The 22,731-nt window shown below is 38.6% G+C and overlaps 1 protein-coding gene across 9 annotated transcripts in view; it reads right to left on the reverse strand.

Moving 5' to 3' along the window:
• Nucleotides 1-22,731, reverse strand: part of LOC125461252 (nuclear receptor coactivator 3-like) — a 205,263-nt gene that overhangs the window by 43,961 nt on the left and 138,571 nt on the right. For 8 of the 9 annotated variants that reach the window (XM_048549791.1, XM_048549782.1, XM_048549783.1 and 5 more), the window contains 2 exons: nucleotides 5,560-5,667; nucleotides 1,131-1,303 (listed from right to left, as the gene is read on the reverse strand). In XM_048549791.1, the coding sequence (XP_048405748.1) occupies nucleotides 1,131-1,303; nucleotides 5,560-5,648 (262 nt within the window). In that variant the 5' untranslated portion in view covers nucleotides 5,649-5,667. Of the gene's footprint in view, nucleotides 1-1,130; nucleotides 1,304-5,559; nucleotides 5,668-8,513; nucleotides 8,557-22,731 lie in introns of those variants that run through there. The other variant, XM_048549790.1, reaches the window with a different exon arrangement.

A 22,731-nucleotide genomic window follows, 5' to 3' on the forward strand; every position in this document is an offset into this window, starting at 1 on the left:
TTTGATTGATGGTCAGCTGAAAATCGCTTGCAGGATCCATCTTTGCAGCACCTGAGATACCTTGTTTTTATAGTTTTGATAGAAGTACCCACTGCCTGCAACGACTTCCACTCACTCAATGTTAGGCTGATTACGACTAGACAGGAATGACCACTTTTGTTGAGAGAAAAATAACATAACAGCTCATATAGTGGGAAGAGAACTTCTGAACCTAATAAAAGAAAACAGAGGGTCGAGGAAGTTGAATAAAGGCAACAATCAGATCAGCCATGGTCTTATGGAATTATGAATCAGACTCTAAAGCTTGCTGTTTCTTAGGGTTCTAAGTTAGTTTTGTACACCGCTCAACATCCCAGAGGGGTGCAGTTACATAATGGCCAAGCTACATTACTTTTGATCTTGCTGCTGATTTTTAAAGCAAAACCTTGTGCATTCCTGCAATTGGCTAAAAAGAATTAATCTCAATCTTGCACAATTAGCTGTAAATGCTTGAAAGGTCCATTACTGCAGAGCTGAGGCACCTGTTTTTACAGTGTTGATACAACTAATGACTACACTTACTCAAGGTCAAGGTGACTGTTATTAGGCAGAGATCACCAATAATATTTAGTGACATACCATAAAGACTAGCGTAATGGTGAGAGATCATCTGAAGCTAAGAAAGAAGCTAAGTAGGAACAGTAAAACATTTTACAGATACATTAGCATCAGAAGACACCAATTTTTTTTTCCTGGAATTCAATACTAACTCTTAACTTTGAAACCATAATATATCAAAAGTAATTCAAGTAACATTTATAATTGTGCTTCCCAAAGTGGAGGCTTGTGGGACAGCAAGCTCCATAGCAGCAATGGCTGCTGTAAAGGTCCCGAATCCCTTGCTGTCGTAAGTGATCTCTCCCACCTCAGAGGTTCACAGCTTTCATCAAAAAATCTCAACAATGTTCAAGTCTCACAATAGGGGCAAGAGTTTTGGGAAACTTTGGCTTATTACCACAATGTTCACATTTGTAAGGTATCTTGAATGTAGTAAACCCAAGGTATACCTCAAATAAAATATGAAAGTGGCTCAGTTCACTGAATATTTCTCTCAGTAGCACCCTATAGAAGGTTACAACGTACTAAATTACCTTGCTCCTTTATCTGACGAATCTGCCTCACAGTTTCTTTCAAAATTGCACATTTATCGGGTTTGACATTGAAGTTGTCAATGTCACTTAGGTTGGCAGAGATTAGTTCCGCCAGCTCCTCGATGTATTTGCTCTCTTGCTCACGACGACGCTTTTCAATGCTGCAGTTCACACTGTTAAACACAAGTTATACAGGGTATTGAATATTCTAAATGATGATTACCAACATACAACTTCACAAGAGTCTAGTTTTGATCAGAATAAAGGACTATCAGTTTGCTTTCATCACAATCTGTATAATCTGTCATTCATTTTTGCCACAAAAATCAATGACTTCTGCATGATAGAACTGTATGGTTATTATCATAGCAAAGTTCCGTAAGTGTTGTACTCTGAATTAGTCTTCACCAAGAAAAGATAACTTGGTATGCCAAAATATCTTCTAGAATGTGACTTTTAAATAAAGTGGTTCATGGAACGGGTTTGTCAGCATGAGATTCCACAGTACACTCATGTAAATTTAATACTGTAATACTAATTTGTTCTTGAATCAACAGCAGAACAGAATTGGCAACTGGTAAAGTAAGCTTATTGCAAAATCAGGTTCTGTCAATGAAGAATTGACAGGAATGAAGAATTGGTACATTTATCTCTATCTTTCATGGAGAGGAGAACAATTAAGTATTTTCAATCTACTAAGTAAACAACAATACCTAAATTACTATGATATGGTGATGAAAGTTTAAAAGAAAGTGTTCCTATTTTGGGAACTCGGATCCTGAAAAAGGGGCAAATCAGATTTTGAGTTTCAGTGCTCTGAAGGTCTAATTTTTTTAAAAAGAAATGTCATAAAGTAGTTTGGAACAGTGAGCTAAAGCTTTTGAAGTAAGTAATTAACTTCTGAAAGTAAGTGACTGAAATAAAATGATTAGCAAGTTACCCGGGAAGATAATGACAAGGGTGTTTACCAAGTGGAATTATTACAACCCACCGAACAGATAGATGAGTCAGAGCAACAAAGAGGTTGAGGGAAAAAAAAGATCTATTCCAGAAGATGGGCAGTTGCAGGAATCTTTAGGCCATCAGGACTGGAATGATGTCATAAACTATTTCAAGAGCTTCAAAGCAGTCAAATTCACATAAAAGTCTCTGGAATGGCTTGAGATACTCAGGGAAAATCATATGCGGTGAATATGCATGATGTTGCCATTCAGCAAGAAATTTTATATTTCACTGGCATTGTGCATCTGTAGAGCATAATGCCGGGGCAATAAAAGATGAGGTGAACCTTTCTTTTTACTATTTTTGATAAGATCTGTCTAAATTGTTTTATATAGATGGCTTTTTTTCTCATTATATAATGAACATTTGCTTTTTTGTTAGAAGCATATTAACAGCCTCACGTGAACATATTCAGTGACTGACCACTGCAGCAACCAAATACAAAAACAAAACTGATGATCTATCAAGCCAGCTTTCACTCAGCAATACTGGAAAAATCATATTCTTATTTGCTGGAATCATAACCGTATGACTTTGGTATTGTAGTTTAACATCCCCTTACCTCACTTATTTATCACAGTGAGTAAACAGGAACTCCAATGGTGAAGCATGTTGGCGCAGGAACATTCTGGATTGACATTTGTTTGATAAGCCCAAGTGAATAGTTGGAGGAGATGGTGCCAAACATAAAAGATATAGAAACAAGGCAAACCAAAATGTACATGACAGATGGTTCTCAGATGCCTCAACAGTTTACAACCAAATTAGCAAGAGAATAGTATAGGCTTGTCTCAGATATCTTTGATCCAATATGTCCTTCAATTAAGGCTAAAAATGCTTGGTAATCTGTCAGATCATACAAATGGTATTGAAAGAATGGAGATGATGCAAACTAATTAGAGGCATTAACTTCCGAGGCTATTCCGGGTGAAGCTGCTGCTATGCAGAGTGACACAGATAAGTGATTGCTCTAGAGAATGACAGACAGGTTCCGTGCTGATCCAATGAAGAATAAGCAGAAACTATCAGCTGGGATCACAAGCTCGAGAAGCGAGAGAGTTTCAAGCTTTTAGATTTAGAAGCCAAATCTAACAGATTTAGATTTTAGATCATCAAAAGCCCACTAACAAATTTTAGCATTCTATTTTAGATTTAAATGTCTCAACGTGTTGTTGATACAGTGAAGCTTTGTTTAATCTGAGACTTTACAAGTAGCTTACAATTATTGCCAACTTCTAATTAAGTGGTACATGTTAAACTTGAATTTTATGATGTTACCAAAAACCGAATGTCATATTTGAGTGGGTCCACAATTCAAGCCATTTTCTCCAAGTCATCAAGTCCAGTATAGCAAAAAGACTTGAAGTTTAAAATTCAGAGCAGGCCTATATTGATCTGCTTAATCCAATTGTGGATGAACAAAGTAATTTGCATGCTATTTTGGAGATTCTGATTTCACTTTATGCTCAATGTGGTGCATTCAAATGTCTTTCCCAGAAAACTTCACTGTACGTTCGCAATGGAAAGATTGACATGTGAAATTGTTGCCATTTACAGTGTACGTCAACAATCAAATTTTCCAGGAAATCCTGACCAATGTTTTTAATTTAGAGATATGGTATATAGCATAGGGAAATAATTCTGCACTACTGCGAAATTTCCCATAGGTGGCACCAAGTCAGTATTTTACATTCAGAAGCCTCCATTGAATTGAAGTAAATAGTAATCAGTTCCAGAGGACCCAGGCTGCTACCTCATAGGAGAAAAATGACTGGGTCTTGAGTTTAACCGGAGGGCCCCACACCTCAGGAAAGGAGGAAGGCTGAGCAAGTTGGACCTCCATGGTAACCTCAGCTGGTGCGACAAGTGAATTTGCAATGTTGTCATCACTGCATTGTGAACAAGCCATTTAGCCATCTGAGTCAAAGTACATTTACAAGAAGAAAATTTACACTGATAGCTGATGTGTAAAACTGTATTTTGGCAGAGATGAAATTGTGTTTTAAGTTAGAAGATCTCTCACTCCTCACGAACATTTCATGTACCTCAAAATAATACATGGTTCGCACATAGACTTAATGTTGAACAAATTAGCAAAGTTTATGGCAGATTCCACTTTATACTATTAGACAAGTTCAAAAGATATGATTAAGATGGTGTTTTTTGCAATGCATTTGTGAAAATTTACATGGCAGTTGAGTCAAGCAATATTTTGGGCAGTGTGGAAATTCAGATCAAGAGTCCACAAGTATTTTTACTGCTCCCAAAATGGCGATGGAACTTAGTCCAAAGATACATTGTTTGTGTGACTGACAAATCCAGGAGGAAGCCATTTGGGTGACTGTGTCTACACCAGCTCTCCAAATGATTATTTTACTTCATACCATTCTTCTCCCCAGAACTCAATAAATACATAGTTCCTTTTCAAATAACCAATCCTTTTGAATGCCAAAATTGAACCTGCCTCCATGACACTTTCAGGCAGTGTGCTTCAAGTGCTAACCATTCGCTGTGTGAAAAATAATTTCTCATGCCATGTTCAATTCTTTTCCTATGTACTTGAAATCAATGCTTTCTTGTTCACATTCCTTTCAACTAATGGGAATAGTTTCTCCCTATCTGCTCAAGATAGCAGCATATACTATCAGACATCCTCTCTTTTAAAACAAAATCTCCACAACTGAAGTTCCTCATCCCTTGAATAACTTCAATTTTTTCCTGTACTTGCTCTAATGCCTCACATCCCAGCTGAGGCCAAACTAGCATCTCATACAGATACGACATATCATTCTTGTACTCCATGTCTTTGTTAATAAAACATATGATACTGTAAGCTTTCGTAGTAAGCCTGTCAAATTGTTTTGTGGTGAATTATGTACACATTCTAAATAGTTTTGACATTTATTTGCCACGACAAACAGGGTTTGTAATAAGAATCTGAAGAGAATACTAATCACTGTACATTAATAGAACCAGTAAATTATTTTGTGCACTTTAAAAATATTTTTCTAATACTTAAAATTAGGATGCTCAGAGGTAGTGGCATTCTGTAGCCAATTAAAAATCTTCGTTGCTTATCATAAGCCTGGAGTAACCTGACAGCAATTTCTGCAAGGGAAAATATTTAAAAAAAGAGAAAAATTAAATTCCTTCTCCCAATCTATCCATTCACAATACGATTACAACTGGACCTCAAACTTGGACACCTGATGCAAATAAGCACTACCTTTCTTTTGAGCCTCACTGCAAATGGCCACAAATAGAGAAACTATTATTTTCAAACAGTAGGTTGCCATGTGGCTGGGGCGACAGAAGCAGAGAAACAAGAAAGTAAAATTGACATCTTACTCTCGTAATTATGATGCCGTCACAGACAGTTAAATCAGATCTGCTTCAAATGGAATCTTAATTCTGGCTATTTACCTACCTTGATCCCTGAGCATCAAAGGATGAAAGTTTTCGTTTCCTTGAATCAGAATTTACCAGATCCAATGAGTTTTCTCTGGGTCCACTCATCTTATTCACATATCAGCAACTGTGAAACAAAATCAAAGAAATAAAGGCTCAACTCAAATACAAGTTCTCTCTAGAAGAGGTCGCTACTTAGAAGGATCTTTCTTATCCAGTGGAAAAATTAACAAGTTTCTTTTAAAAATTCAAAAATACACAAATAGCTTTATGTCAGATTATGCAAGTCCAAAGAAAATGGGAAATTCAACTGTACCAATACAACCAATTATAACCTAAAACTAAGCATGCCAACCTTAATCATAGGCATAAAGTAACTAGGGCTTGTGCTTTCATTTTGTGCCACCTCTGTAGAGGCATTAAAGTACGTCATTTTCCATTTGTCCCGCACGTGACCCTAATTTCCTTTCAGTTTTGAGAGAGATACTTAGTTGACATTAAAAAAATGACACAGTTACTTCATTACGGTTCTTAATCAATTTGCATAAACAAGGCTGACAGATGAGATAAGTTGTGTATTTCAGGCAATCTGATTTAACACTGGAACTAATCACACCTCACTGTCTGAATACGGATGCAAAACATGCAAAAATGCTTACAGATTTCAGTCTATATGGTTACATTGAGATTCTGGCTATTTATATGCCCCGAATTCATGGTCAGAGTCCAAACTAACACCAAGGGCTACAATGAAACTCTCTTGGGATTAGCGAAAAGACCTCATCAGGTTCTTTCAGGAATCAACTTTGACTGACAGCCAATTTAAACTATATAAGCTCACCACTGAAAGTTTTTGGGATTACACCAAATAACACTAAAAACTTACAATTCTGACAAATCCTTAGGAAATACTCAGTAAGCAGCCAGTGAATATAACCAATTCAAAACAGAATCAGAACAGATTGTGTTGTAATGATTTTCATTCTTCAAGGCTACCAGAACTCAAAATTCACAGAATGTTTTAACACTTACACTTCAAATGGGAAAGGTAAACATAATTTTCCATGTTTAAGTTGCTTGCACAAATCATAAAATTTACAAATCAAACTTTGAAAAATGCACAATGAACTTGAAATTTAAAAAAGTTGATGAGCCATAGGGCAAGGGCTTGATGTGGTACTCAAGTTGCTCTTGCTGAGAGCCAGCATGGACAGAAGGATCCAATTAGCTCCCTTCTGTGCTGTAACCATTCCATGATTCCACAAAAACAAATTCCTAAAGGATTAGGTGTGAATCACAAGGAACGCAACAACTGCAATGAGCCAGAGCCATGCCGACCAATGAATCAGATGTAGGCAGACTCTAATCTTAAGGTAATAACCTGCCCAAAAATAAACAAGTATCTTGACAGACCTTGAAGATTCTGGCTGGAGTTACACAGGCAAACTTGGACTTATGGCCCTGCAAGAACACAAGCGTTTCCTCCCTATATTTCACATCTGCTCTCAAAGTGTGTAAAACTTTATAAAGACTTATCCTTTTTTAGCCATTTTTCTCCAAATTGAACATACTGCCACCTCGTTCTTACACGCAGATGATCACAGAAATAAGTATCTATATAATGGTCCTGCAACAGGACTCGTGAAGCAGCATTTCGCTTTAAGAAATCTATGCTTGTACGAAGTCTACCTTACTTTCCAGAAACCAAGATCAATAAATCAATGTTAGCTCATTTGATACAGTCTCCAGCCGCAATAAAAAATACATCTGAAAAGTCTTTAAACATGTCTATTAAAATACATTTCAAAAAAGTTTGAAAAGCACCTGCACTTCCTACAAACAGTAAGTACAGGATCAAGCAATTTTTTTAAAAATCATATCTAACTACTGTTGACTAGTTAAGAGTAATTATTCCAAGTTGCTGGAAACAGTTGTTTTTTCCTCCCATTTTGCTGCTTGGTTGTTCGTTTAAGCACAACTTCCGCTCCTTGTTAACAGGAAGTAGAAGTTTCTTTTTCCCCTGTAAAACTGGTAAATCGACTCAAAACAAAAAATAAACTTGAAACCACACATTTAGACAGTTTAAATGTCCACTTTGTTTTTAGTGCTATACCCAAATTTGATTTTCTAGTTCATGCTTAACGTATGAATATAAATTTTTAAAATGGTGTTTCTACTAAGGAAAATATTTAGTGCCGTAATTAGCTTGATGACAAACTGGATTCATCTTATGCATATGTGACAATTAGATATTCACTATTATATCATTTCAATGTGGCCCAACTATGTATATAACAACTGGTTAAAATAATGGCAAGTGTATGATGGTGTACATTGGAGATCTATTGGTGGTGCAATGGTTTAATAAGTAACCAGTGTACTTGCATAATAACTAACAGCATGAAGTTAGGACAAGTTCTCGTTCATCTTAATTTCTTTGAAAATATTACAGGTAGTACATACTGGAACAGGCTATGAGATAGTTATAGACGGGTTTCCCAGAAGCTGAAGTAAAGTATATCAAAGGCTACATGGTCATTTCAACGTGACCTAGTAGGAACTCTGGTTAAATAAAAAGCAAACAGTGAAAGGCATACAGTCAGGCCAGGTGAATTGTAATAATGTGGAGTATTACAGAGGTCAGAGCTTGGACCTTTGATTTGTCTTATTTACATAAATTTCCAGGATGAAGCAACTGACTTTAAAGCAGTTACTTTCGTAAACATTAGTAAAAATAATTGTTCCATTGGACAAAAGTTGCAACTTTTTTTTACATTAAATCAGAGGGAGTAACATCATTGACCAGATGCAGAGTATAGTCACACTTCAGTCAGACAACACTTGTTGTGTACTTTTGGCCAAATTGTAACTTTTCATGTACTGTTTCTAAATCAACTGCCAAAGATTCTTGTACTCAGTTAGTTAGGGCATAGGAAAGTACAGCCCAGCTAAAAAATGTCTAATTATCCACACCTGTTAACAGTTGTACAGTCCCAGGTTTTGTCACAAATATTCCTCCAATTTCTTACTCTTCCTCCATGGCCACCTGGAAAAAGATGGCAAGTTTGTTCCATTTTTTCCGCCCCACATTTTTTGAAGAGAGATGCAAATTGAGAGAAGCAAATGGTGCACTCCTTTCCCAACTTCCTGCACTTCAATAATTTTGCAATTTTTTTTATTCCATGTGCAGTACAGCAATCTAATGCAGTGCTAAGAAACTGACGCAAAGAAAATTCTCTTTAATGGGGGATTATGGTAGTTAAATTTTCATTGGTTTAGCCAATATAAAACTCAAGTCGATCACACTCTACATTGGAAAGCCACAGTAAAGCCCTGTAGAAAAATGGTTTTTGCTGTTCCTTTATTCGGAGGATTACGGTAGTTGAATTTTAAATTAGCCTAATCAACCCAGGAGGTCATGACAATCATGTTGGCGTATCACACTCCACATCAGAAACATTCCACAAAAACATCTCTCTCTCTCTCGCGCTCACACACACACACACACACACACACACACACACACACCCCACTATGCCTAGTACCCAGGGAGTGCAACCAGAATAGTGAATTTAAGCTTTTGTAGCAGGATTTTTAATTTTGTGTTTTATGGCTACACCAAGGAAGAGGAAATTAAATATTTGTTAGGTATGAAATGTTACAGGTTGGAAAGTAACAGTTGGCTACAGCAACACACAAGAAAGTGAGACTTTGGAACAGACCTAGACATAAGAACAGATTTTACACATGCAATGTTAAGAAATGAAGTTCAACCAGCAGAGTGGCAGCACAGTGATATTACAGTCGAGGGAATTACCATGGGAGCCCTAAACATGGACTTGGATCCCAAGGAATCAGGTCGAACACTGACAAGGAAATTTTATGCTGATTAACATCCACTGCTCTCCCTCGGCTAATGAATCAGTACTCCTACATGTCAAACGTCATTTGGGTGGCAGGAGAATAAAACATATTCTGATAGGGGATTCCCTGCTCATCACCAAAAATGGCTTAGTAGCACCAGTACTGATAAAAATGGTGGGTTTCTAAAGACATCAGCTGCTAAACTGGATCTCTGGTAGGAAGTCAGGCAACTACTTGACTATGTCCTCACCAACCTACCTATCACAGACAACAATATTAGTATCAAGAAATGGCCTAGAACTGAAGCCTGCGAAGATTATGGGCCCTGATAACATATTGGCAATAGCACTCAAGGCTTCTGTGCCAGAGTTGTGCCCTAGTCAAGTTGTTCCAATACAGCTACAATACTGGCATCTACTGGGCAATGTGCAAAATTTACCAGGTATGTGCCACCCCAGAAATCCAACCCAGCAAACTACTGACCCCATCAGTCTTCGCTCAACCAAAGTGAGGGAAAGGTCATCAACCATCCTATCAAGTAGCACTGCTCAACAACAGTGGCACTCAGTTGGGGTTCTGCCAAAGCAACTCGACTCTTGATCTCAAACCTGCTCGTTCTCTCCACTGATTCTGCCTAGCCAGCTTAGTGTATCCTCTCTTTTGTAGCCAACCTTCAACTTTCCAGTACCTGCATTATTTTGCATTTACTTTATGAAAATTGTGATTTTAGTGTCCTTTTCATGTGACCTGTTGTACATCCCATCTATCACAAATGTAACATTTTGTTCTTTGGTGCCCTCCAACACAGAAACTGAAATACACATTCTTTCAGCTCTATCCCAACTACAGTCAACCTCAAAACGCTTACGTACACATCCTATTTTGTCCCAAATCTCATTTACCTAACATCTCTCCGCTCACTGACCTATGATTACACACAGTTTTCAATTTTACTTTTAAAATAGTCTCTTTATTCAAAAAAGACTATTTGTCTAGCCCTACCTTTTTTTAATTTTGACAATCTGAGTACACACTATTCCAGACAGGCTGTTTGGCCTGCATTATAAAATATGAACCTTTGCAAACCATAGATCTGCAGGATACCTGCTCACAAAATCAAAATTGAAAGAATATATGAACAACTAATGTACTGTGAAATCAAAAATCAAATGATCCCTTTCATAAAACCTTGCACAAAATAGTTATGTTCATTGCATATAATGATATTTGTTCTGAGGGAAATAGTTTAAAAACTGTCGTAACAACGCAATAATAAAATGATGCAAACTACATACAATTACTACTTATTCAATAGCTAAGAGTTAACATGGTTTAAATCACAGGCTCTCTTCTAAACATGCCTCCCTCCCTCCTCCTGGTTTAGTAAGCATTCTAGGAAACGTAGCTGTTATGCAGACTCCGTCTATTTTTGCTCTTCAGTTGATCATGCTGCCTACTCCACTGATGCTGTCATGAGATCAACTCCCTTGTGAATCTAACACTAATTTTTTAAAATGTTCCAAGGCAGCTTGTTGGTGCTTAAAATCACTATGCAATGTAATGCTAGGATACTGGTTCCCCATAAATGCCCATGTGGCAAGCTCCAACCTCCCAAGTACCAAAGATTTTACTGAGAGAAGGCCAAATAGGTTGCTCTAACAGGAAATAATTTAACAGGATACCATGTTTCTGTCTTGTTCAATTTCCTGTTGCTAGCTCAAAACAGACGTGATCAGAGGTTTGTATCCATGATGGCTGAAAATCAGAAGACAAACTAAAAATTATTTACACTTGATTGTGGAAACAAAAACATCGAGTGAAAGTAATTTTGGCAATAAGCTGATATCATCTTCTCAAAACATGCAGTTTCACAAATGCCATGCATAGATTTTGAGTTAATTAGTCCCATTATGGTTAATTCCACATTAGACTCTCTCATGTTTCGTGCAGCATTACTAATATACCAAGTTCAGAAAACACTAGTGTAAACTAATGTCTTGATGATAAGACATCCTTTCCCATGAGGTCATATGAGGCATGCAACGGCTAGGATAAGGTGGACAAGGGTACTTAGGGATTTGATGGTGGATAGACAATGGCAGACATTTAAAGAATACATATATGAAGTTCAATAATTGCATGCCCCTATTTGGAGTAGCAGTAAAACAGAAGTGGTTCATCCCTGGCTAACAAGGGAAATCAGGGATCGTGCTAAAGCAAAAGAGGAGGCATATAAATTGGCCAACAAAAGTAGCAAACCTGAGAACTGGGAGAAATTTAAAATTCAGCACAGGAGGACAAAAGGGTTCAATTCAGAGAGCAAAAATAGAACGTGAAAGTAAGCTTGCAGAAAACATAAAAATGTGAAAGAAAGACTGGTGAAGACAAACGTAGGTCCCTTGAAGTTAGAATCGGGTTGATTCATAGTGGACAAAAAGAAGGCAGCCCAGTTAAACAAATACTTTGGATATGTCTTCACTAAGCTGGACACAAACAACCTTCAGAAAATGCTAGGTGACAGAAGCTCAAGCATGAAGGACGAACTGAAGGAACTCGTTATTAGTCAAGTAGTAGTATTGGGGAAATTGATGGGATTAAAACCCAATAAGTCCTCAGGGACTGATGCTCTGCATCCCAGATTACCTAACTAAGTGGCCCCAGAAATAGTGAATTCATTGGAGATCATTTTCCAGCATTCTGTAGACTCTAGAAGAGTTCCAATGGACTAGATGGTAGCTAATGTAACCCCAGTCTTCAAAAAAAATGAGGGAGAGAGAAAATGGGCTACTACAGGCTGGGTAGAGTGACATTAGTAGTGTGGGAAATGCTGGAGTCAATTCAAAATGTAATAAGTGAACATTTGCAAAGTGGCAACAGAATCAGTCGTAGTCAGCGTGGATTTACTCAAGAGAAATCATGCTTGACAAATTTTCTGGAATTTTTCAAGGATGTGACCAATAGAGTGGACAAGGTTAATACAGCAGATGTTGTGTATCAGGACTTTCAATAGGCTTTTGACAAGGTTTCACATGAGAGATAAGCAAGGAAAATTAAAACCCATGGTATCGGAGGTACCATACTGACACAGATAGAGAACTGATTGGCTGACAGGAAGCAGAGTGAGAGAATAGATCCTTTTCAGAGTTACAGAGACGAATGCAGTGCCGCAGGGTTCGGTGTTGGAGCCCCAGCTGTTCACAATAGACATTAATGATCTAGATGAAGGAACCGAGTGCCATACCTCCAATTTGCAGACGACACAAAGCTCAGTGTGGCAGTGTGCAATCTAAGAAGGATGCTGAGAAGCAGGGTGACTTGGACAGACTGGCTCAGTAAGGTTGAGGTTGGAGACATGCTCACTGAGCTGGTGGATTTGGTTGCAAACGTTTCATCACCCAGCTAGGTAGCATTGTCAGTGTGCCTCTGGTGAAGCACTGGTGTTCTGTCATGCTTGTTATTTGTATGCCTCAGTTTACTGGGGCGACAGGAATTATTTCTGGTTTTGTTTCTCAATGGTTTGTGCACAGGGTCTAATTCAATGTGTTTGTTGATGGAGCTCCCATTGAAATACCAGGCCTCCAGGAATTCCCTGGCATGTTTCTGCTTGGCTTGTGTGATTATAGATTCATTGTCCCAGTTGAATTCGTGTCCCTTGTTGTCCATGTATAGTGAGAACTGGTCGTGTCTCTTGGTGGCTAGTTGGCGTTTATGCATCTGTATAGTCAATTTTCTTCCAGTTTCGTCTCTGTATAGTGTTTCTCACAGTCTTTCCACGGCTGACTGGGCAAACACTTGGCAAATGCAATATAAAGTGGATAAACATGAGGATATCCACTTTGGTCGCAAAACCAGGAAGGCAGATTATTATCTGAACGGTTACTGCTTAGGAAAAGATGAAATGCAATGAGACCTGGGTGTCATGTTGGAATAATCGCTGAAGGTTGACATGCAGGTGCAGAAGGCAGTGAGAAAAGCTAATGGCATGCTGGCCTTCATAACAAGAGAATTTGAATATCAGAGTAAGGATGTCTTGATGCAGTCATACAGGGCCTTGGTGAAGCTACGCCATGAGTATCGTGAAATAACAAAGTGTGGAGCTGGATGAACACAGCAGGCCAAGCAGCATCTTAGGAGCACAAAGGCTTTTCTGATGAAGGGTCGAGGCCCGAAACGTCAGCTTTTGTGCTCCTAAGATGCTGTTTGGCCTGCTGTGTTCATCCAGCTCCACACTTTGTTATCTCAGATTCTCCAGAATCTGCAGTTCCCATTATCTCTGATACAATTCTATCCCATGAGTATTGAGTGCAGTTTTGGTCTCCTAATCTGTGGAAGGACATTCTTGCTCTTGGCAGAGTCCAGTGAAGGTTCAACAGACTAATTCCCAGGATGGTGGGTCTGACCAATGACAAAAGATTGGATCAACTGGGCTTGTATTCGCTAGAACTAAAGAAGAATGAGGGGGAGAATCTCATAGAAACATTTAAAATCCTGACAGGGCTAGCCAGGCTAGATGCACGAAGAATGTTCCCGATGTTGGGAAGTCCAGAACGAGGGGTCACGATCTAAGAATAAGGGGCAAGCCCTTCAGAACTGAGATGAGGAAGAATTTCTTCACTCCAAGTAGTGAACCTGTGGAATTCACTCACATAGAAAGCTATTGGGATCAGTTCATTAGTTATATTCAAGAGGAAGCTGGAGGAGGCCCTTGTGGTTGTGGGGAGAGGGCAGGAATAGGATACTGAGATTGCATGATCAGCTGTCATTGTATTGAATGGTGGTGCAGGCTCAAAAGACCAAATGGCTTACTCCTACATTTTCTACATTTCTAACTCCCAAACATAATAGTCAACTGATGGCAAGATGTGAAGACCAGTCTTCCAATGTTTGGTATTGACCCTGCATCAAATAGCTACAAAATGCAATTTAAAAAAAACTTTCAATGAATCAATCTCCCTCTTCATAAATTGAGTCTTTATAGGTGAAACAAGACTTCAGACAGGTATTCAATCCCAGGAGAATTTCAACTTATAATATCTTAGACAAAAACCATAATGTTTTAATTTGACCATTAGGATATTATTTTGTGCTTATTAGACAGTTAATTAACTGAAAACTAATAACTGTAATTCAGATTTAATGTTTTAATTCCAAAAACATTTGTCAAAAATAAGAACATGGATCGTCAATTATTCATCCTTACATTAGAAACCCCAACAACAAATATGGCAGATTTAAGTTAGCTGCATGGCTACGCCCAGGTTCCTCATTCAATCCACTAATAATACTGCATTAACAAACTGTATCAAAATCAATTACTGTGGCACTAATTTTTCACAACCCAGCTAAAAATTCTTTAAATACTAATATGTTGTAAACGGGGGTTACTTGGAGCTTGTATTAAACCATATTAGAAGGAATGTCAATAACTTAATTCCAAACTTAAAATTATTCACTTAATTGTGGGTAAAATAATACACATTGACAAAGATGATACCTGTCTAAACAATAACAACACAGATATGTATAGCATCTTTAAAAGACTGAACATCTCAAAGTGTTTTACAGTAGCATTATCAAGCAGAAATTGACAGCAAAAGTGACCAAAAGTTAACTGAAGAGACACATCTTGAAATGTAAAGAGGAGTGATGAGGTAAAAAGAGATTAGGGAGGAAATGTTAAAAATTAAGATTCAAAGTAATAAAGGCATGGCTACCAAAGGACAACCTAAATAAGCAGGACACACAAGAGATCAGAGTTAGAGAAATTCAGTTCTTGAGAAGTTTGCAGTAGCAATGGGAGGGTATTACAGAGGTACAGCAGATTAACAGGGTGAAAGGTTTTGAACACAAAGATGACAATGTTAAAATCTAGGCACTGATGGACTCAAAGCCAATGAAGATTAGTAAAGACAGAAGTTATGGGTGAATTAAATCTAGTATCAGGACACATGCAGTGTAGTGTTGGATGAGTTTAACTATCAAAATGGCAGGCCAATCAGCAAAGGAATAGTCGAGTGTGCGGGTAATAACTACACAGTTAAAACAAATTTAATTGATTTTGTAATTAAAAAGGAAGAGCAGCTCATCTTCAAATAGAAGACACAGTCTGGCTCAGTACATCAAAGTGACCAGAGAATCAGTAGCTAAGCCACAGGGATCATGGCAGTGGCCTTAGCACCAAAATTTTTGACTTTGGCACACTTTAGTGACAATGTTTTTTTTAAGCCATAGTTTTTACCTTCCTGGCTTGCTGTGCCCCAAAGCCACGTGCTACTCATCTGTAAAGTGCACGCATGAGCAACCAGCTCCTGTACCTCTTCACTGCTGCTCTCAATTCATACAATGAGAACGGGTACAAGATAGTCATTTGAAAATTTTAGTGACTCCCTGGCTGCAATATACAAACTGCAGTGTACAGTATATATGGGCTGTCCTCTTCACATCATTTATCAAGGGTTCCCCAAGTAATTATAGCTATGAATTGTAACTAATATTAAATGAGAAATTAGTTTTATATGTCAGGCAACAAGTATCAGGCATTTTAAAATCAGTTTGCACAGACTACTAAGTGTAACACCCAGAAACTGACAGACATATGCCATTTTTGTATGTATCTTTGGCAGATTGGAAATGGTGTGTTGTCTCACCCTAAACCAGGAGTCAGTGTCAATGTACAGTATAGTGGCAAAATGAAAAACAAACAGTGCAGTACCACACATAACTTTATGTAACAGCTGAAACATCTCTAATATATCACACACATTAATCGTAGAATATCATCAGTAACTACAGAATGAAAGATCAAAGATGATAGCAATGATAAACACATAACTGAGCACAATATATTAATCTTAAATTGAAATCTAAAATCATTTCATTTCAAGAAACAATCACAAATGATTAAAGGAATTAAATTCATCACATACTGATAATGGTACAAAGCAAGAAATCAATAATACTTGTGTTCTTTATTATTCACTTGTGTGATATGGGTGTTGCTGACCGGCCAGCATTTCATTATCCATCCATAGCCACCTTTGATGTGAGCAGCTTGCCAGGCCATTTCAGAAAGTACTTCAGAGTCAATCACACTGCTGTGGGTTTAGATTCACATGTAAGCCAGAGCAGGTAAGGATGGGAGATTTCCTTCCCTAAATGACATTAGTGAGCCAGATGGTATTTTTTTCTGACAACATCAGCAATGGATTCATGGTCATCATTTGACTCAACTCCAGATTTTTATCGACTGTGTTTAATCATATGCAAGTAGAAGGCATTAATTCGGGTTTTACTTGAGAAAACAAGAAGGAGATACTACCAGGGTGCCAGCTATGGACCAGAAGATCTAGCTTCAAATCCTATCTACAATGCAAGTGTCATAACATGTTCAGAAAGCTTGATTAAAACTAACTTGAGTATCTTGTGACACAAGAGCAAGTTCACTACACCTCTAGCCAGAAAGTCTGGACCAAACATCCACCTGCCCCAAAAGGTGAGCCACAGCATGTCTGAACAGGTTGATTAAAAATAATTTTTGATTCTTGTGCAGTGAGCGACCTGAGCTCTCCACCAGAAAGTCTGCTTTTGAGTATCACTTTCCACACTGGTGTATCATGAAATACCCAAATCGGTTAATTAAATATTTTTTTTAATCAACAGATACTTACAGATACTTCTTGCAACAGTGATACTTGTTGCATCAGTGATGCAGTTGAGTTGGGAGCCGTATGTTAAGTTTCACTTTGTAAATAAATACAAGACTGAGTAAAAATCGGCTCCAGAGCTACCTTTCACCAACCGGCTATCCAGAATAAAACAATCAAGCAAAGCCGCCAATAATGTATTGAATGCCACCAGTTAAAATCCATCAAATGTCCAGTTAGGCTTAAAAGCTAATGGAACCTGATAACTACTCTAACTAAAGATGCGTAAATAAATTGTAATGTCAAAGGCATGTAAATAGTTGAATGGAACATGATAATATGCTAATGAGAGGCAGAGCCACTCTAATTACACACTTTGACACAGGTTCGGTGATATAAAAAGTACAGCCCCATAAATTCAATTACCACCAATCACAACATATAATAAATGCCCCATTACACTCCAGAAAATGGAGAGACAGAATGTTACAAATTCTTGAAAAAAGAATCGCTAAAAGATACAGTCCAAACAGTCTGAAGACACAATAGAAGTTAGTGAACCTGAATAAAATGATTGGTGGCATAACATATCTATTGGTGGGAGTTAAGTTTTTTTCCCCAACTGATTAGACAAATGGAATCCTTCCAATCATAACCAGCATCAAGTTGTTAATGATTCATTCCATCAATACACAAATATTTATTTATTCACAATTCAGCTGTCTTTTTACTTCCAGCCCCATCTCCTTCCAACTACTTGCACTTCCTGTTCTAATCTACAGTTTTGTCAGCGATGCTCTTCTCCACTAACTCCATTCTGACTCAATACCCTCCCATATGATAGTTTACAGTCTACATTCTGAAGTGAGTTTACAAAGTCCAACACAACAGCTTAAAGTATAAGACAATTATCTAGATAGCTTCTCCATCCCTCTGACTAGCAAATGTACATACACAACAATTAGAAATAGATTATCTAAATGTCTTCATCAAATATTCAAAGGGAAACCTAAATAGTAACTCTACACATTGGTTTGACAGAAATAAATGAATGATGTTTTTTTGAGAAAAGACATGATGTCATGCAAACAGGTATAATCTATAAGATATTAGTGCATCTTCCCACCAATACCCACCCAACATCCATGAATAAATTTTAAAAAAGACGCACGTGAGATCAACTATGGAGAGATAATCTCAATTCCAATCCTTCCTTGCACAGAGCTCACTTCAAGAAGGGCCACCAAATCTAACATCAACATTCCATTTCATGTCGTAAACAGATATCAACAAATCCACAATTCCATTTCAGCTCACAGTAAGAAATACACTGACTCTGTCCTCCAATGCCGTGGCAATATCACAAACACATCCCAACATCAACAACTCTACCCCAAACTGATGACAGGCAATGCAATCAGAGATAATGGGAACTGCAGATGCTGGAGAATGCAAGGTAACAAAATGTGGAGCTGGATAAACACAGCAGGCCAAGCAGCATCTCAGGAGCACAAAAGCTGACGTTTCGGGCCTAGACCCTTCTTCGGACATCCCTGAAGGGTCTAGCCTGAAACGTCAGCTTTTGTGCTCCTGAGATGCTGCTCGGCCTGGTGTGTTTATCCAGCTCCACACTTGGTTAACAGGCAATGCAATGTCTATTTCACCTCCCACGAATAAACCGCCACCATGATCTTTCACAAATACAAAGATGATGCTCTGAAGAGGAAGATTAGAATTTTACATCTGAATTTGGTCCTGTGGCTTTCAAAGGTTTAAAAAATCAACAGCAGTAGACAAGCAAAGGCAGGGCACATTTATACATGGGAAATAATTGCAAATTTGATGCAATTGGGTCATTGAGGCCATTTTTTTCCTTTTTGAGTGGCAGTGAAATAATTAGAAGATTATGCAGTTTGGATTTGTGTTGCAATTTTTTTTTCCCCAAAGGAAATACACATAGCCGAATTTAGGGGTTTGGTAACCAAGGTGACTATATCGAAATGAGGTGGAAGGGTGATGATGCAGAGATCCCAGTAAACAGTCTTTGCAATTGAGATAGAATATAGAGTTGAAAATTGAATAGGATACCAAAAAGGTGCGAGCAGTCCAAGTCAGCCAAAGATAGCAGCTTTGAAGAGGTTGGAGTCAATACTAAATTAACAGATTTTGTGGCAGAAAGTGCAAATGAAAACCAATTTTCTGCTCAATGCTAAGCCAGAAAAAAATTACAGCTTATTTCAGATGAGATGTCAAATAATAGTCTAACAGAGAGAAAATATTGAGGTTGAAAGAGGCGATAAAAAGATGTCACAGTATGATAATTGACACCTGGAATCAGGCTCAATAACTGACTAAAAGGCAGGAGCCAAATATGAGATTACAGTGTGAAACTGGCCAAGCAGCATCAGAGGAGCAGGAAGGCTGACGTTTCGGGCCTAGACCCTTCTTCAGAAATGGGGGATGGGAAGGGGGTTCTGAAATAAATAGGGAGAGAGGCAGAGGCAGATAGAAGATGGGTGGAGGAGGAGATAGGGTAAGAGGAGACAGACAGGTCAAAGAGGCGGGGTTAGAGCCAGTGAAGGCGAATGTAGGTGGGGAGTTAGGGAGGGGATAGGTCAGTCTTGGGAGGACAGACAGGTCAAGGAGGCAGGATGAGGTTAGTGGGTAGGAAATGGGGGTGGGGCTTGAGGTGGGAGGAATGGTTAGGGAGGTAGGGATGAGCTGGGCTGGTTTTGGAATGTGGTCAGGGGAGGGGAGATTTTGAAGCTTGTGAAGTCCACATTGATACCCTTGGCTGCAGGGCTCCCAAGCAAAATATGAGGCGCTGTTCCTGCATCTTTCAGGTGGCGTCATCATGGCAATGCAGGAGGCAAAGGATGGACATGTCAGCTGAGGAGTGGTGGCAGTGGTGGTTGGGGGGGGGGGTGCAGGGGAAGAAGAGTTAAAATGGTTTGTGACTGGGATGCGTAGTTGTTTGTTGCGAACAGAGCTTAGGTGTTCTGCAAAGCGGTCCCCTAGCCTTCAGTTGGATTCCCCAATGTAGAGGAGACCATAATGGAAACAGGAGATACAGTATATCACATTAACAGAAATGCAGGTGAACATCTGTGTGATGTGGAAAGTCTTCTTGGGGCCTGGGGTGGGAGTGAGGGGGGAGGTATAGGGGAGGTGTAGCACTTCCTGTGGTTGCAGGGGAAAGTGCCGGGGGTGGTGGGACTGGGGGGAATTGTGTAGAGCAGACAAGGAAGTCATGGAGAGAGTGGTCCCTCCGGAAAGCACGTAAGGGTGGGGAGGGAAAAATGTCTTTGGTAATGGGGTCAGATTGCAGATGGCAGAAATGTCAGAGGATGATGCATTGGATTTAGAGGATGGTGGGGTGGTACGTAAGGATGAGGGGGATTCTGTTTTGGTTATTATTGCGGATAGGGGGTGTGAGGGATGAGTGCCGGAAATGCAGGAGACACGGTCGAGGGCATTTTCAATCACTGTGGAGGGCAAGTTGTGGTTCTTGAAAAAAGAGAGGACATCTGGGATGTTCGGGAGTGGAATGTCTCATCTTGGGAGCTGACGCGGCAGAGGCGCAGGTATTGGGATTAGGGGTCGGCCTTTTTACAGGAAGGTGGTTAACAGGAAGAATATTCTAGGTAGTTGTAGGAGTCAGTAGGCTTAAAATAGAGCCAAATATGGTTTGTTGGGGAACAAGAAAGTGGTACTGTAGTGATAGTAGTAAAACCATTGGTCCAATAATGCTCTATTTGTTTCAAAACATTGAGAAAGGTGGAGGAGAGATTACGTGCACAAGTCACTGGGAATATTTTCATTTAGTTGCATTAAGGGAGTTTCCAGAATCCGATTAGATATTCACACTGGGAGCTATAGGAACAAGAACTTGAAGTCACAGAACTTTCAAAGAAACAGGACGGCAATAAACGAGGATACAAGTGAATATTTTTAAAGGGGATGATGATGTTTCGAGAGGTAGAAGAGAAGTGCCCACGAAGAGAGAACCACTCAAGCCAAAATATGGACAAGCTAAGAAGGTAGACAAACATTTCTGTGAGTAGAGTTGAAGGAAGAATGTATAGTTTTTCCAGAATGAGATTGGCTTCAGTAAGGTGAGGAGAAGGAATAGAAAAGGGTGACAGGTAAAGCAGGAAAACTGTGAAGAAGCTAGCTTGGTGAGCAGTGCAAAACTTAGGAGAGGTAGCTGAATCTATGGTCTCTATTTTGCTATAAGAAATTCTGGGCTCCTTCCAATTGCAAAATGAAGGAAACAAGGGAAAAGTATCAGATCAGACAAATGGTAGTACGGAAAATCAAAAGTGCAGGCTTTGGTTTTCTAAGGAGTTGTAGCAGAAAAAGTGTGAGAGTTAAAAAAGTAAAAACTAACTAAATTAATTGCAAGCTGTTTATTCTCGATCTGTTTATCCTTAGGCTTGAGTAGTTAAATGAGAGGATCATAACAGAATAACAGTGAACGAACGAAGTCTGATTAGAGACAAGCTCATTTAAATGAAAGATGAGGGAATGCTTGTATAAATCAACACCTGTAGGGAACATCACAGTGGATAGTAAGTGAGGAATATCAAGAGTCCATCAGTAAACTACTGGTGTTTTTCTAAATTAATTGTGAAAAGAGGTGGATAGAAAGATGGCATCTACGTGCTAGTAAGTAAAATAAGTAAGTGGCCAGATAGTTCAGTCAGTATTGAGAAACACAGGACTAAGTAGGCCTCAGGCAACGGCAAAATTGAGAAATGGCCTAGACAGAACAGACTTTTAGAAAATGCAAGAAAGTATTGTACTCCAAGGAGAAACTGAAATCAGTAGTTCCTCAATACAGAAAGAAGACGGGAAAAAAAAGATCGGACAAAGAGAAATTTATAGTGGGTTTTCAGAAAATAGGGGAATGAGAACAAGATGACCTACTGTCTCATAAGGTCTTATCGACAGTGTTGCATTTTGGGTGGAGTGAAATATAGCTAGGCATGGGGACTTTCGTCAGAGGGCATAGGAGACAAAGTTGACATGACTATCATTAACAACCCTCCTCAATACCGTTTTCTTAATCATTATTATTGGTCACATACTTATTTTCAATCTAATTTTAAAAAATGCAGAAGAGAAATTCACGAGTTAAAAAATTAAATCGATCACACTCAGTTTCAGCTTGCATACAAAAGCACATGGCATTCTAGTACTCAATACATTCCAATTTAACAAATTTCCCACAATATCAAGCAACACATAGATAAATTTAATTTATCCTTTACTATTAAACAGTCTGTCTCACGCATGAGACGCCATCTCCAAAAGAGCAGAAAAGTGGGAAAGGACCAGAATTTTCAATCTTCTGCTGTATGGATGAGTGGTCTCTGTATAAGATTTCAACCGCAGAAGTGAATACTCAGTGAATAGTTATATAATATTCCATTCAAGAAACTTCAGGGCTTCTGTATAATACTGCTTCATTTTCTTCAGGAAATAGAATGAATGAATTGCTTGCTTCAGCACATACAACCCTTAAACATTTATACAAGCACTCTTCAGATTACGAGAAAAACCACCATTTCTCCAAGGAGGTGAATTTACTCTCAAATAGAGCTTCTACTACGACCTTTGCTTTTTTTTTTAAAAAAAGCATTGCAAATGGAAACAAGCTGCGAACTGCACATACAGCCTGC

This window comes from Stegostoma tigrinum, chromosome 19 (assembly GCF_030684315.1).
Source record: "Stegostoma tigrinum isolate sSteTig4 chromosome 19, sSteTig4.hap1, whole genome shotgun sequence".
NCBI classification, from domain to species: Eukaryota; Metazoa; Chordata; class Chondrichthyes; order Orectolobiformes; family Stegostomatidae; genus Stegostoma; species Stegostoma tigrinum.